General features: G+C 43.2%; 1 protein-coding gene across 5 annotated transcripts in view; it reads left to right on the top strand.

Annotated features, from left to right (window-relative positions):
• The window catches only part of LOC111250730 (uncharacterized), a 41,275-nt gene extending 24,563 nt beyond the window's left edge, over positions 1 to 16,712 (top strand). Inside the window, exons 1-8 of one of the 5 annotated variants that reach the window (XR_002673491.2) lie at positions 4,052 to 4,192; positions 4,599 to 6,171; positions 7,122 to 8,373; positions 10,307 to 10,738; positions 11,223 to 11,822; positions 12,737 to 12,916; positions 13,745 to 14,969; positions 15,377 to 16,712. Coding sequence is in view for 4 of the 5 variants with exons in the window: in XM_086990375.1 (XP_086846501.1) it covers positions 4,942 to 6,171; positions 7,122 to 8,373; positions 10,307 to 10,738; positions 11,223 to 11,822; positions 12,737 to 12,916; positions 13,745 to 14,001 (3,951 nt within the window). In the remaining variant the exon portion in view is untranslated. The other 4 variants (XM_086990375.1, XM_022806367.2, XM_086990376.1 and 1 more) reach the window with 4 other exon arrangements.
• The last annotated feature ends 561 nt before the right edge of the window (positions 16,713 to 17,273 follow it).

The following is a 17,273-nucleotide window of genomic DNA, read 5'->3' as shown; positions in this document are numbered from 1 at the left end:
TTTACCTAAGCAACAGTCTACGGATAGAGCTTTCCCTAGGAGTTACAATGACTCAGTGATAGGGAAAGTGCAGAGATTGGACGGTTGAACAAACAATTCGAATTGTTTCGCATTAGTCGATACACCATTGAAGCCGATGTCGTTGTAGCTGAAGTAGCTCACTGCTTGCCTATTAGGCTTTAGCCGAGAATGGTCCAGACGGCGGATTTTGGTGCTCGGTGACTTAGTTGCATCCACTGTTTCTGATGTAATAGCTGCATCGACAGGCAGCGCGGCAGGTGAACAAGCAGCTGGACCGAAAGCAAGCTCAAACGTTGCAGGATTACCATGCCTACTCTATGGCCTTTGTAGCTTACCCGCGAAAATCAGCAATTTAGGTGTGAGAGGACGAAGAGGCGATACAATAGACGCTTTGCAATGGGCAGCCCAATCAGCTGTCGCGGACGTTCTCCAGTTCGGCAGTCAGTCGGTCACCGCTTGCTCGGTCCTTGCCTGCCCTCTAGCCAGTGGGCTGACTGTGGAAAAGAGGGCGGATGGGCGAGTAATCCCTCACAAATTACCTGGGGCAACTGGTAATTGCCATGGCCGATGGAATATGCACATGACGAAAACAGACGTGTCGACGTCTCTGCTTGTCCATAGCAACTTGCCTGTCATCACCGTGATAGCAATTGTAATCTGTTTTTCCAGTGAAGTGACTATACACAATTTGTGGAAGCTGCATGCCTCGTCCCACCCTTATTCCTACGCTTCTTCATGACAACTTGTGATTGTCGTCACCATTTGTTCTGTTATATTTGCCAGGCTCACTGGTGCCCCAAACGTGCAATACGCTCAAACTTGGAGGCGAGAAATACTAAATGTCTGAATTGCGGGTTCGGCTGAGCATTGATTCACTCAGAACTCATTCAGCGATAGCCTGCGCCAGTAACTGCTAAGCGGATAAGTACTCACATGGACAAAGGAAACTCTTCTCACCATCCGTGGTATCAGATGGAAGTGTTTCGAAAAGACGAGTCCTACACTCGACGGGCCGTCTGACATCAGTAATCACTGAGAAATCACTGAGTGAAAAACGACACATCATCGAGAAGGTAAAACTCCAGGTGGTAATATTATTACTGCTACACAGAAGCTCATCGGCTGAAAGATGATTTTATTCGAACTCATCTGTCTCAGTGCAATCTGTTGCAATCGATGATCTCAGGCTGAGTTAACTAGTACTAAGTCCGTCCATAGAGTCTGTCAATCGCCTGGTTAACCTCAATTTAAAGGTGACGTATTCAATCCCTTAACTTTACCTGCACACAATCATTGCCGGTACTGCAATATTGTTGATATTTGTCGTCATAGGACGCTAAATATACAAATGTGGCTTAGCTGGTCTTTTGTGTTTTGGCGGCCTTTGTGGTAATCCTGTTGCACTGTATTTCGTCGCGATATTATTGTGTATAGAAGTGGTGCTATAGTGTTGACTCGCTATTGTATTGCACTATTGTTTACTTGGAGTACAGATAGGCGAATGTGTCATGGTATCACTTGCGGGTACTATCAGTGGCCTATGGGGGAGTCTGACGCTGATGAGATGGCCTATTGTGATAAGTAACTTATATTCCAGTGTATGCCCAAATTGTTGTATGAAAAACGACGTTTTTGTCTGCACAACCAATATTACGTTATCAAGTTTGTAAAAAAACTGTTTCTTCGCAGGTAATTCCTGTTCAAGTTCTGCTTCGTAAAGAAGGCATTTAAACACATTTATAATAGTAATGGTAATAATAATAACAATAATAATAATTGTATCGATGCTTCCTCGGAATAATCGAAGAGCTCCAATTTATATAAACGCACCTTTTGAGTTTTTTGAAAAAATCCTAAAAGTTGTCTTTATAGCCAGTGCCAATACAACGGCATGTAACAGCTCCGTCATGTAGGTTGGTTAGCTATTTGTTGATTATACGTGATATGTAGTTGCGTTTTGAAATGTTGGCGGCCTTGATATACGCCAGTGATTATATAAATCAGGAACTAAGGTACGACTTGTCGGTTTAAAATTGGCGTCAGTTTAATACGACAGCCGACAAGAGAATAACGTTGGAGACAGATCAAGCAATTACTTTCCGGTCCGTCACTTCACTGCAAATCGTTCTGTAGCAGTCTATACGTATACTTCCAAAGCAGTAGCCGATATCGTTGCAAAAATTGTAGCGGTTGAAATCGCAGTAAAAATAGGGTCAGTAGTCGCACCTTGTCGTACATTTGTGATCTTGCGTTACTATATTACAATGCCTGTGTTGACGGATAGCGGTCACTTATTTTGCTGTGACAGAAAAGAAAGTGTGTATGTGCGTGTAAGTGAATCAAAGGAGAAAATGAGTGATGTGTTCGCCCAGAGGATTTGCGTATTCCTGTCCGTCGTCAACAGATACATTAATAAAAAATAAATAATAATTTATAAATAAGCTCATGGGTTACGGCCGCTAAAACTTCGGTCAGTCTTTCATTTCTCCACCTGAGAAATCAGACGACGATCAGAGACTGTGCAACATAAGTTCTATGTACTATATTTATGGGCGCTAGTGATGTCTGTCTATTATAGGGTCCACCTTAACATAGCTTTTTTTTTTGAAAGGTTCGCAAAAGTTATAGCTGATGCGGAGAGGTATCTTTTAATGCAAATCTTTACCCTCAGAGGTCGCTCTCCACCCGAATGGCGCCCTCCGCGTTGCAAGGGATCTACTCAAAAGCTTCGTCTTCATTTAATGCAATGCAATGGTATTTAAACAACCTGACACTGCTGAGTAGATGCTAGTCGTTGCCGAGGGCGTAGCAGTGCGGTGTTGATGTTAGTATTGCAGTGAATCAATTAATTGTTGTTTTAGCACCAATTACACAATACCTAAATGAATACACATCATTTAAAGTAAGTACCTGATGTTTGTTTATTGAACCATGTTATCAATTATTACGGTAATGTATGGTGGTCGACACTATAGTTTTTTCTTGCGTTTTTTACGCATTTTAGACAATAGACAAAGGTTCGTGCCAGCATGAAGCAAAGTGTGTTTCTAAGTTCAGCAGGCAAGCACGGCACCTACTACACTGTTACCGAAGCTCAAGTGAGCTAGCTTGGATATTGTTTTATATCATTTATCATACCCTGAAGTCTACGTGGAGGTGGGTTGCTTACGCCTTTGGTGGTGTCGACCAGCAGCAAATATATGCAAATATATAAGTCTACAAGTCAAACAAAGAGACACCACCTAAAATTGGCCTTTGATGGCCAGCCTTGTTTGGTCCTAACACTGTTACTGCTACTACTACTACTACTTCTATCATTAATGATGCCATATGGTTTGCAATGCCCTACCGCTGTACTTAGCAACGAACTTGCTCATTATTTATGAAGCTTCGTCTAATTTGATCTAATATCAATTCAGTATAACTTGTTTGCCTTACAGGGAAGATGGTGAGCGGTGAGTGGCTGTATGCGGGCCGTTCGGGCGGAGGCCATCATTAGCCTCTTAGCACCATCTGCATTGTGGCAATCTCCTCCACTAACGGACGGAGCCGGTAAGCCCGACATCATGGACAACCGCTAAGCACTAAACGGCTTCGGCCACCCCAACCACCAGCGGCCCTCCCTACAGCTCCCTCTCTCTCAACGATTACAATTAGAGATAACTATTTTAACAACAACAATAACAACCAACGACAATAACAGCAACAACAACAATAACAACAACAACAACAACGACGACGACGACGACAAAAATAGCAACAGCAGCTGCAACAGCAACAACAAGATAGCGACAAGACGAAGTTCAGTTAAGAACAACATTGACGAAGATACGACATCAGTATCAGCAAAGCAAAACTCAGACTTAAGAAGAGCTGCAACGACGATCGAGCATTCAACAGCAGCGAAGAGAACAATGTTATACAACATCCACATCATCGAAGTTAATTTGTGACATCAATCAATCAGTTGAATTAACTATCGGAAGATCAGCCTTTACTTATGTCTTCAACTGGCAAGCGTTCAACTTTGAATCGAGCGTTGAACCATCATAACTAAGCGTGCGCGTGCAATTTGTAACTTCGCCACCGTATCATTTTCAGAACTGCTGTTGCTAATGTCTTGAACAAACGAGAACAACGAGCGACTTCAGCCTCTCACAGGATGAAACAGGTAAAAGTGACAGTAGAACCGTTTCAACGGTCGAACATTTAGCGTTCGTCGAATTTCAATGACACTGTTGACTAGCTCGAAGATGAACACCTGACAGATAATGAAAAACCACACATTAAGTAAAAGCTGACCGTTGTAAGTACCTGTGTTAGCATACTCTTAATACATATGTAATACCAGTAATAATTATAATAAAACATGATTAAAGAGAAAACATAAACCGCAAACGTATGTATACGTAGTATTACCACAGATGGTTTTCCACCCCGCAGTCTATCTGCACTTTCCGAAAAACCACACACGATGAATTTTGAAAAGTTAGCAAAGACTCGCGTATTAACACTCAATACGAAGAAGACGCTATTACATGATTAATTTCTTTTTTCTCGATCTGGTGTTATTTCAGGGCATCTCACTTTTCAAACTTGCAAATCATTCATTTGAACGTGATTTTTGTCATCCGGACATCCAATGAAAAGCCGCATGTTCTCGTGACTTTATCATTAGCTCGAAGATTAGTTTAGCGTGCAGAACAATTTAGTGTGCAACTATCCTCTTTCGGTGGCTGCGTTGTTCGTATTTAAGAGTGAAGCGTCCAAAACAATCTGAGCCAAGTGAAATCAGGCCAGATTCAAAGGGCTGTCCCTACGATTGGCTTTGAAGTAGCTCGCTAGAAGCAGAAGCTGGAAAAAGGCGAACAATAAAAAACGTGGGTCGACACAGAGTACGTCAATTGCCCCGCTGTTTAGATGAAGTACCATCAGTTGGCTTCTGTGTCTACTCCGGCCGCTGTCTCGACGTGGTTTCAGGACGAGCTGGTCAACCGGGGCGTAGACGCAGCCTATACTTACTACGTTTTATCGCTGTTGAAGGAACCCGACGGCGACGACCAATACTATTACTGTCCTTCAACGAACGCAAACAAGACTCCATATAATCCGCAGGCAACGAAACCCGAGCGGCGTAGACTGCTAGCTAAGCGGTGCGCCATCGAGTGCCTCAAAAGTGCGGCAGACTCAAACGAGGAGTTTGACGCCCTGGTGGAAGAATTACTTGCGCGTCTCGAGCCCACTGAGGACGCTGAAGCGGACCAAAACGATAACCAACGAACACCAACAAAGAAGACCCCGCTAACAGGCGATAACCGAAGACATTCGGTGGCTAGAGATCGGCTGGACGTAGACAAGGAGCCCCGTACGTTGGCGGAACTTGCCAAGAAATATTTTGACGCATTTCCTGCCCTGCAGGTGGACGAACGACCTTTAGTGAGTAAGACAAACGGCACCGATAGCATCTCAAAGGAACAGGATCTACTGAGAGAAGAGCAGCAGCACCAGCAGCAGGGTGTTTTTAAAGAACAGCGTAAGCGAAAGAAGAATAAACGCAAGAGTTTCTCACCAGCCCTAGGCCTCGCGGACGATTTCAAAGGATTATTTAAGATTGATCGTACTAAAAACAAAGGCTGGGGACAATCGCCGGGACATCTTAAAGCGAAACCTGATTCAATATCAACGGGAGCTACAGATAAAATAACTACTTTTAGAAGTACAGCCAACATTCACGAAACCGATATGGGGTCAATCGTACGAGAGGACGCACTGCTTTCGCGTCTCACCCAAAAATTCGATTCGAAGCTTGCAGCCATCTGGGCTGATGCGCCGACTGTTGATCACCAATCATCCCTATGGAAGATATCATTGGACCTTGGAGGGAAACCCGGTGGACGCACAGGGGCCGATCGAGCCTGTGACGAGGTTATTTTTAGCATCCCAAACTTGTCAATCTTCAGTAAAATCCTCGAGGACGATGATGATTCAACGAATAACGTTGTAAAGAGCCAGTATAATTGTAGTACGGGTACCGGCATCATCGGGTCGGATTTCATCTCGGAACAGATTTTCGAATCACACCCGCCTCCAACTATTTGTTTAAAGAATTCGGCACTCAACTACGACAAAGACAAGACAGCTTTTACTGAGGTAAATTGCATACGCCCAAATCAGAGATTTTCGGCAAAAATGTTTCTCAGTAGGTAGTTACCTTGTTACTGCCTTTGATGCGATCTGATTTTCACATGTCGTGCGATCGTTAACGTTCAATAGCTTGTCCTAAAAACGCGTCCGGACGGTTTTACTGTGGCGAGCTGCGGTGACGTACTTGTAGCCAGTTTTTTCACGACAAATAAACTACACATAAGTTAGCAATCGTTAATATGCGCGAAAGCCTATGATTAGCGCTTGCGACTCATCAGGCCTATCATTATCAACAAAACAACGACGACAATGATAACAACAGAAATGAATAGATGTTACCCAAATTTTAACGAATAAATCCTTTTTAAAACATATCAGGCAGTCATTCTAATCCGGCCATGCGCGCTCGCACCCAAAGTGTACAGTTCTTTAATCTCTGCTAAGCCACACAGCAGCTTCATTAGAGAGACCCCTGCATGTTGACTATGTGTATCCATATCTATGTAAAGCTGCTGATGTAAGCTATTTGTCAATTCTGACTGTTTAATGCTACGCTAAGTGCCACAGGTTAACATATCATGATGTCTATTAAAGCGGCCAGCAAATTCATCTCAGTACCTAGTTTATGTGAGTATATAAAGAAAGCAGTTACTAATTCAGACTTTGTGTTCTATATCCAGTCTGTATATACGTAGGTATGCAACAATGAATGAGATCTCGAGTTGTTTGCTGTCAACGCTGACTCAACCTTTTCCACTTGGATCTCAATATTCACCTGGATGCCTGGATTGGGTTTTAGGCAAATAGTATGTCTCTATAATGTCGCCAGTGTGTAGACGGTTCGTCACTATCATCGTCATCGTAATCATTTGCATTGCAATGCATCATCAAGCGAATTGATAACATTCGAGTTATTCTTTTTATCGTCGTCGTCGTCGTCGTCGTTTTTATTTCAGGTGATCCCAACACGCAAGTTTAGCGCAGCTAACCGAATCTTGATGGGCGTCGAGAGAAGTGTACACGATAGTCAACATACGCAGTATCATTCCATCGGCGGAAACCCTTTGGGACCAGGCGTCGCTGGGGGCACATCAGCAGTTGTGTCCGCAGCTAGTAGCGATCCTGCCATCGACAGCAATAGCAGCCCATCTACCATCGACGACGCTGAAGATTTGCTCGTGTCCCCGCGGACTCACTTCACACCGATCCGTGTGGAACCCGAGCAGGCGAACCTCGACGACGAAAACAGACCGCCCTCTTCATCTCTAGCAGAGCTCGCTTCGTACCACTTGCTGCCGGAACCGCCCCGACGTCACCAGCACCAACAACAGCTGCATCATGCCGCCACCTCAGCTGCCAGCCACACGGCGCCTGCTGTCACCGCTTCCAAGGTCTCTACGTCTTTGAAAAACATCGCTAACAGCAGCAATACTAACGGCAGCGTTTGTGCTGCTGCTGCTGGCGGCACCACCAAGCAACAGCGCTCTCTGCTTAAACAACAACAAAAATTAATTCTACAGCAACAGGAGCTGCACAAACAGCACCAGCTGCAAGCTACAGCACAAACCAACCTAACTAAAGTGACCTCAAATCAAAAACAGGTGCAAAAGCTGCAGCAGCAATACCAGCAGCAGCAGCAGCAGCGGAGGCAGCAGCAACAGCAGCAGCAACAGCAACAGCAGCAACAGCAACAGCAGCAACAGCAGCAACAGCAACAGCAACAGCAACAGCAACAGCAGCAGCAGCAGCAACAGCAGCAGCAGCAGCAGCAGCAGCAACAGCAACAGCAGCAGCAACAGCAACAGCAGCAGCAGGTTCTGCTTCAAATTGGCTCTTCTGCTAGTAGAGCTTCCGTTGCTATCACCGGAACTGCAGCGGCTTCAGCAACGAGCATGGTCACTCCGTCTGCGGCAGGAATTTCGACGGCCTGTGCCAGTCATAATGATAACAGCAACAGCAGCAATTATTCTAGCAATAACAATGAGCAGCGGCAACTGGCGCAACAGCAGCGGATGAAGGATATAAATAAACAGCAAAAGAGTCGATCTATATCAACAACAACAACAACGGCGGTGACCGCCGCCGCCGACACCACATTGGTAACCCGTCCCGCGAACGCTGCTGCTAATAGCACCATTCGCAGCACCACAGCTACGAGCATCACTCAAGACGAACCCGACAGGGGGTCCCCACATGGCGTTGTAAAATGTAAGCGTAAACGAAACGTAAAAGTACATTTCGTAAAAACTCTGACGTGTTGTCATATCATGTCAGGGTTTCTCGGCCAACTATTAGCTCATATTTTATTGATCGTGGGTGATGATCTCAGTTTCATGGTTTTTCAATGTTTCTATGTATTAGTATGCACCTATTGATGTTGCTGTAACCGTCCGTGAATTATTTTTTGCCTCTAATTTACTGCCGCATAATATATCAAATTCACGAGCTTGAAAGATGTAAACATGCGAACTGCTGGTAATGGTCTTAAAGTAGGAAGTAAATCTCGGTTTTGTTTGTTTTATAGCAAACTTTTTAGCCCTACGAGCCCTTTTTAACCTTACAGCCTATCGCCGAAAGCTCCGTGCGTTCTATTTACCCTGTGACCTCTATGGCAAACACCTAAAATCAGCTGATTGAGAACAGTGGCACCGTTTTAGTGGTGCCTGATAGAAAGAAAACCGTGACTTCAGGTCGCCGATAACTTTTGTCTTATCAGCCACCACAATTATCATCACTACATTTTGAATCAGCAAGACTAGTGGAACGCGTAGATTCATTGTTAATCTCATCTGTGTCTTTTATAACCTTTTACCTCCACTATAAAAAATTTAGCAGTGTTGTCCTATTTATCAATAGTTACCATTAACTAGCAACAGATTGCACTAGTCGTCTACTACCGAGGTACCAGCTGTTATTATTACAGCTGCTGTTGACGCAGCTCGCTAGGATGAGCTGTGAGACGATCGGCAGTATCCTGATCATCAAATGATTACCGATTGTCACAGAAACGTGGCAGTGAACGTATCGCAAAGGCAATTCTATTTAGAAGGGTCACCTGTAGCTGGGAAGATAAACGCGGCTGTGTACATGGCCGAAAAGTGGCACGCTCCAGATGGTCCAACAGGCACACAATCTTGTGCTGACAGCTTTGGCAGTCTTTGTGCAGTGGTACACACGGTCACTGCCGAATAACAACGCGATGTAATGGAATAGAACGCTGGAGATCACCATCACTGTCGACAGACGACGATTCGACGGGGTACAGCGGCCAACCGTGAGCGCTGCCTGGTTTGCCTTTTGGACATCCTGTTGTTGTGCTGTCAAATTTCGAGTTATCGAAGTGAATCAATGAATGATTCATTTTCTGGGTGTCGACAACTGACTGACTGTGAAGTTCTTACTGAAAGAAGCAGAATGAGGCCCCACCGATGCTTATGTGGCTGGGATTGTTATAAGAAATAAGAGCTCATTCATACAACACTGTCGCAACCCAATTTGTGAAGATTTGGCTGCCGATAATTTTCATTGTATCGTAGGTCTTTAGCCATACGATGGATTGATTCTTTCTCTAGAAACACGATAATTTACCTGAAGGATTTTAATTAAGAAAAGGCGGTAAGAGGCGAAATCAATCGCTATCCATCCCATTGAGTAGCCCGATATTTGCGGCTTTGTGCGAAATTAATATGGACATTTTCCATCTGTGAACGATCTATAAGAACGATATTCTTGTTATGAACATTATAGCTTGCGATCACATGCTGCTTTAGGCTACTACACCACATGTAGAAACCTATGTATTTTCAGCGGAGGGTGAATTTAGATAGTATCATATTCGATCATATGACGAGATCAATTGAACGGTACGGTGCACGGCAAGATGAAAATTTTGCCGATAAGAATTTGGAGTCGTAATTGACACCATCCTTAGCGACAGAATGCTGGCTATGGAATCCTTTGCTAGCAGACAGTAGGATATAGCTACAGAAGGATAGGTATCTGTACAGTTAATTATGGCGTTATTAGAGATATCTTCATGTAACACAGTATTTGTTATTGGTTGAATGATCATGAATGATGAGAAATTACCTTTAACGCGTGTCTTGTTAATGTGATTGTGTGTGGGCTTCTTATTGCTCAGGTGGGACCGCTTTGGATGACGTGGAAGTTCAGGCCCTGTGGAAGATGGTAAACTTTACGCTGCCACAGGCCCCCGCTGTGAATAGCGACGCAGACATCTTGGGGGTAGCACACTGTTGGCAGACTGCTGGGCCCGCGGTAACTTCTAGCGCCGCATCCAAGGAACTACGAAATGAGATCCATGACGAACAGGAGGAGTTATTCCTTGACATTATGCTTGAGGCACGAACCTTGCAGGCACTACAAGCAAGCCAAGACGCTCAACAACAGCGTATCGCAAGAATTCATGCACAACGAGTACAGCAACGCCGAGAACAGAATCAGGATGACAGCGACAAAACGTCTGCTTGCTGCAACCGTGAAGATCGTAATATAACAGGAGCATCGACAACAGCTTCTACAGCAAGCGGCTACGAGTCATCGTCGTACCATGGTGAGCAAACCGGAAGGCATACTGCCCGCACCGAATATTTCGTTGGCCAAGATAATAACCATCATTAATGTAATGTAATGTAACTGCAGAGAACACTACATTGAATGCACGTTTGTATCGGAATATGCGGAGATTCGTGTCGCGCCGTTGATCGTGACCACCTGGGATTAACATCCCACAATATTTCCTGTCGAATAGTAGGATTTTGTTCTCCATATATGAATTTATTTACACGTTCCAGTAAACTTTTTGTCCTATTGGAAACAACAAGCATATGTTTTATATTTAATTTGCTCTGCATTCGCGTTTGCTGTATATACAGTGCATATCCACGTTAGTTGTTCCTCCCATAAAATTTTTCGTAGTACTAGTTCGTAGGTAGTTCGTTGTATTTGTATTCGTCGTAATAACTATTAGCTCACATACATATGTCAACATTTGTCATCTACGCTGCGTAAAATGTGGGGCAATTGGGCACTTTTAGATGCTTCTTTGGAGTACGGATCACTGCCGGGCTGCGAGGAGGACAGGGGGGTGGCGGACTTGAGCTGTTCGTTGGGCTACTCGGAAGATTCATGCGGGGTGCCCATCGAGTATCTGTCGCACTTCTCATCGAGTGTATCTACGATCACTCCTGTGGCGTCGTGCCTATTCGCTTCTCCCGAAACGTACGATTCGGCTATCATAAACAGCGTACGATGCATACAGGACTTGCAGCGTCGACGGCAGCGAGCGCAGCGTAAGCCGTGCACGTTCTACATGGAGGGCAACTGCCGTCGCACCGACTGCAAGTTCAGCCACGAACTTGCGGCCATTACGTGCCGCTTCTGGGAGGAAGACAGTTGCTTCAAAGGTCTTGCATGTCCCTTCCTGCATGGTTATCCGCCATTCGAGGAGGAGCTCTGTAGCCAATCCGTCGGCCAGAGCCTGGCAGCAGGCAATGTCGGGCCTAATACCGGTAATACACACGGAAGCCACCATCAGCATGGAAATCATCACCATCATCACCACCATCACGGAAACGGCCACCCCAAGAAGGATACAATTGGGCATGTGGCCAAACGAAACAGCAAGTTTACCATAGGTAAGTCGTAGTACTATATAAAATTTTGCTCTTACTGCTAAATGACAACAACAACATTGTCAACTTATTAATACAGCGGCATGCATTTTAGACACTTACTTGAGCAAAGCTATCTTGTGTGGTTTTGTTGCCTGTCGGAACGGGTAAGATATTCTGCTTTGTAAATAAAATATAATAATGTAATAGAGATGATCTTACCTAGATCAGAATGCATCCCTAGTGAACAACCAATATTCAAACACTACCTATCCTATATTAATAATGTGAAGTAATAAAATCAAGAAGCTCAGTATAGTGCAGAGGTAAGGTCAACCTGTTTAAACTCTCAGTAACAGATTCAATGATGGTCTGATCGATAATATGGCTATATTTGGTATCGCATTAGTATATATTCTATACGTGATATTAAGATCATATTAATTGGCCAGTAGTTATTACTAGTTTTATACAGAAGAGGCCTATAGTTTTTAACATAGTTGCTTGCAGCTTGCAGCTGTTGCCCATCGCCATCCGACCCTGCTCTCCAAGTTGAAAAGAGTAATACGTGTTTCCTATAATCTGTTTCTGCATTTCGTAACGCTGTATTTCTGACCCATCACTGAAGGATTAACCCAGTCTGACTGGTTGAATGACCACGAAATAATTTCGCCTATTCTCTCTTATATTAAACGATCTGTGGGGAAATCAATAAACCAAACCAGTAGAAAGAATTTTTTTTTTTTAATTATATCCTCATGAACGACACGCATATATGCAACTGTTCTCACACTTCTAGAGGAGACGATCTCGTTTATATAATTTTAATTATGTATCTATATTTCTTGCTGTTTTTGTTTTCGTCAATTTTTTTATTATTTTTTATTTTTTTTGTGTCGTTTTTGCTGCGATTATGTTTTGTTGACCCATATTTACAGGGGGTGGGGGGTTAGATGGTGTGTTTTGTGGTAGTTCCTCGCAGCCAGGCTCACCCAGTGTCGCCACCCAGTTGAAAAACAGAAGCCTTATTCCACCATTGTCGGTCGCAGGGGTCGTCGGCTTACGAGTATTCTCGAGACGCCTGCCTGTATTCAAACGGTTTTGGCCCTACTTCAAAGGTAACAGCCACATTTGGCGATGCTCTTGGCTGTGAATGGAAGGGAGATTAGCTAACGCGATGGAAGTTTAAAGGGTAAAACACACATGAACTGTCAGAATTGCTGTTGTTGTAATGTGTTTTTTTTATTTGGGACATATGCACGTTTCGGCTGTATGCTCGTGCTTCTATAAGCGAGAAGAGAGGCTAGCTGGCAGGCGGTGAAAGGGAAAAATAAGCTAAGAGGATAAAATTTCGAAGACTCGGCCTCTTGTATCACTCTTTAAAATTGCTACCTATCATTAAGGTAATGATTATAATGAGGGCCAGAAAAATGAACGATTCATTCTTACTCTGATTTTCACACCTACTCCTTTTACCCCTACTTACTTGAAAACCAACGAACTATTGGCTTATACTTAAATAGTAAATGTACATGGTCCAGGCCAAATTATTTCAAATGCCACTATGGCTGTGTCTGAACATGCAGTTGGTACTATCAATCCCTCAGTGTCTGTGAGCGTGAAAGCTGTTAGGCGCTGCACGTTCTATATAGTTAAAAAAGGAATCTATTTCGTGTCTGCTTTTACTGTGCCTGCTGTCAGTGGCTGTTTGTTGTCTGACTGTCAAACTCAATATTGTTGAATGCCGCTGAAAGCTTTAGGTGAAGGACGCTTTTGGGCAGGATGGTACAGCTTGCGTTACAATACGCTTTTAATTATCCATATGCATAAATCTCTCTGCGTTTGAACAAGTATGATCTCGTTGGTCAATACAAAACTCACTAACAGTTGTTTTTTTTTTTTATTTTTTATGTATTTCTGTGACGTATCATTATCTCTCATTACAGAATCCGAACAAGACTTCCCGTCGCTGACTAACCAAAAGTCCAACGGTTATCTAAGGGCCGTCGCTAAGAAGAACTTGAAGAAGGCGAACGGCATTGTTCCGAAAAAGGCCAAAAAGAAGAAAAAGAAGCTGAGTTCCACCTCGAGCTGCGGAGAATCGAAAGCGGACCCAAAGAGTCGAAAGACAGCAATAACAATGGCGGCCAATCGGAAAACAATAAGGGCAATAAGAAAACTGATATACCACCTAACGCCATAAACTCTGTAACAATAACACTCGCTGCTGCTACATTGTCATCGAACGGGAACAACATCGTCATACCGTAAATTCGATTTGAACTTCGCTCGGTAGCATCGAAATCAAGATCAGTTAAGCTGAAAGATACACCGACTTTAGGTAGTGCAATTGTATCCAGACGCAAATGTGTCGTTGGCCGTCACGAACCGATGATGAAACAAATAAAACCTGTAGAGAAACAGATAACATTGAAAAACGTAGAAGAAAACGAGCGACATAAGAAATCCTATCAAATTATCATAGATAGTGTCAACAATTGTGCATTCATACGATGTCGTTGAGAAGTCGGGGGCTAAAGTTAGTCGATCGGCAAATCAATCTGTTTCGGACAGCGATCATGGTCATCGAAGTTGACTGAGCTTAACACAACTGCGGGTTAAGCTCTTAAAGTTAAGCTAGAGTGTAGCGCGATCGATGAAATTAAGTCTGATAAATCTAACACATTATGAGAGCCACGTCTCAAAAAGGCGTGTAGCGTAGTAATGATGAAAGAGTGATAAAGAGATAGGCACAGACTGTGAGGGATTTGAACAGATTCCTCGGCCAGCTGAACACGTCCTTGTCCCACATGGACTCCGATAAACGCAGATAGGACGAGTCGTCGTTGATCAAACTCTCTTCGCTAACGTTAAGGCTAACAGTTCGAACAAGCTAACATCAACAAAGAACATGAACATTATACGAAACATCAGAAAACTAAAACAGCCAGAAATAGAAATAATAGAGGGAGAGAGAATACGGGAGAACGGCCTGCTCCGTGGTCGCCGAGATGAGTTGATTGCCTAAGAGGGCCCAACAGAGGCCAGACTCGAGGGCCTCGCTCTAAGCTTGACGGGGGGCCTAATGGCTGATGAATAGAAGAAGTCGTTATCAGCACAACATGATTATGCGAACGAAAGTAAAACTAATGAAAAACTGTACAGACACAAGTAAGTGAAGGAAGGAAATAATAATAATAATGATAATAATGATAATTATAATCATAATAATAATATTAATAAGTAACAAGAATTTAAAATAATTTTCACACATGAAGGAAGAGGAGAATATGGAACAAACTAATGACGATGCTGAAGACGGATGATAATGATGACAGGACGAATGAAAATGGGAAAAACAAATTACTATGTACTAAATATTTCCCCCATCAGCTGTGTTGCACATATCACCCGCTAAGAACAGGTTGTCGGCGCCATGGCTATAGAGCACCCAGCAAAAAGCTGACTTAGGCTCCTACGAGAGGATATTCGTAAACCTAATCAGGGCGAACATTCAATGAAAAGTAAAAAGAAATTGAACTCAAAAATAAAAAGCAGACCTTGTGAATCGTTTACAGGAGGAAGTTAATTGGCGCAAACGGACTTCTTGATGGTTACTGAGTTGCGGCATGACAGACCGCATCTGAGGGGGGTGAGCATGGAAGATTTCAGCAAAACCAGAAAGATATGGAAGAGAAACCACGTTAATTTGGGCGCGTTGTGATGCGCACGACCGCCACTAATAATGACCTCTCACGCGAGTTCAACAGCTATCTAGTACTACCCCCAAAAGCTAGAGTAGGACGGCCCTAGCTGAATTTTCTTGGTTTGGTCTTAGAAAGAGAATAGATTTTTGATTTTTACTGCTGACAATAATAATAACAACCATCCTCAAACTACGTAAGAAATAACGGTGTTAAGAATACTTAAAACAAATATGCTATTAGTTATAAGGTAAAAATTTGCTCGTATTTTGCGGCTGTCATATTATTAGCAGTTATCAGACATTATATTATTATTATATTCGGTATTCGGTTCTTATTTAGCGAACGGATTAGCGTGTCTGAAATCTCCCCATTAATTTATATATGACTCAACCTGTGCTTCTTTACGAGTATTGGCGACGATGAAAGAATATTTGGGATACGAAGCAGGCATGGATACTTACGCCCTCAGCCCCTTTTCAATGTACTGTACAATGCAGCAGCGAACATGCTGCAACCAAATCTGCTAATACGCGAATTACACGCAAAGACTGTCTGAACGATGGCTCTCCGTAAATGTGGATAGTACGCATATAGACGCCCTAACAGCCGCCTTGTAGGTGAGCTACACACGTATTTCGCTATGAACCGATAGCTACAGACGAAGTAGCAGTAATGAATCTCTATGGTACAGCTAAACGGATCAATGGCAAACTGTTTTTCTCTAGTTACTTCGTTATCAGATAGGCAAGAACGGAACGCGGGAAAAATGGAGCTTGTTTCTCGCTGTTTGTTAGACATTTTAAATGGATCGTCAAGTTCGCGTCTATGACGAAAAACATCCGAAGGGAGAAAGTGAAAAAGATGGAAAAAAGGGCCGGCTGTCGTCGACGCTGTACAATAATCGGCGGCTTTGTTGATCCTGTTTGGGCTTATCTAATGTCTAGCATCTGTCCGCAGCGAACCGAGTTTCACGGTGACGTCCCCTCGGCCCGCGTTGCTGTTTGTATAGCACTTCTGTGAGGAGTTGACCCACCCACTCCCCCCCCCCTCCTCCCCCGTGCTTATTTCATTTCTCTCTTCTCTTTACATGCAAGTTAAGTGTGTAAGCTAAGTTATTCTCTTCAATAGTAATGATATAAGCTATTATTACAGTACGCATATTATGAAACATCACATAAAATAATGATGGTGTCAACGAAGATAATAACGATGCGTAATGATATTACTGTTATCACCGTCAAATGTAGGGTATTTTTTATAGCCTTATTTATAACTACTGCAATTAGAAATAATGTTAGTAGTAAAAGAATCGTTGAGACTGACCATCATTCCCCGTTTCCCCATCTAACGGCGCAACACACAGTAAAAATAATAGGTGTCATTATGATCATATAGAAAACCGTTTATGGAACGAGAAATATTGCATTCTGTTTTAGAAAATAAATAGCGATTAACAGTAAATAGAAATATATTTGGCGTGGGAAAAATGTGCGTCTGCATTGTGGCCAATAGTGATTTCAGCACAGAATGGCTGTTGTGTAGCGGACAGCACAAACTGACATGAAGACGAATTGTAGATTGGCGGATCTAAGAAAAACCCTAAATGCAATTATTGAGAGAAAATATCTTGGGGTACCGAACGAATTAACTTCACATAATTTACGAGGAATCGTGATCTAGACGTTGATGGTTACTTTGAATGATTGTGCAGCAGTCTTCGAAACATATTAGCACATTTGAAATAGACATAAGAAATTAGTAAAAATGA

This window comes from Varroa destructor, unplaced genomic scaffold, assembly GCF_002443255.2.
Source record: "Varroa destructor unplaced genomic scaffold, Vdes_3.0 BEIS01000005.1, whole genome shotgun sequence".
In the NCBI taxonomy this organism is placed as follows: domain Eukaryota; kingdom Metazoa; phylum Arthropoda; class Arachnida; order Mesostigmata; family Varroidae; genus Varroa; species Varroa destructor.
The sequence above is the reverse complement of the archived record's forward strand: the minus strand, read 5'-3'. Positions and strand labels throughout refer to the sequence as shown.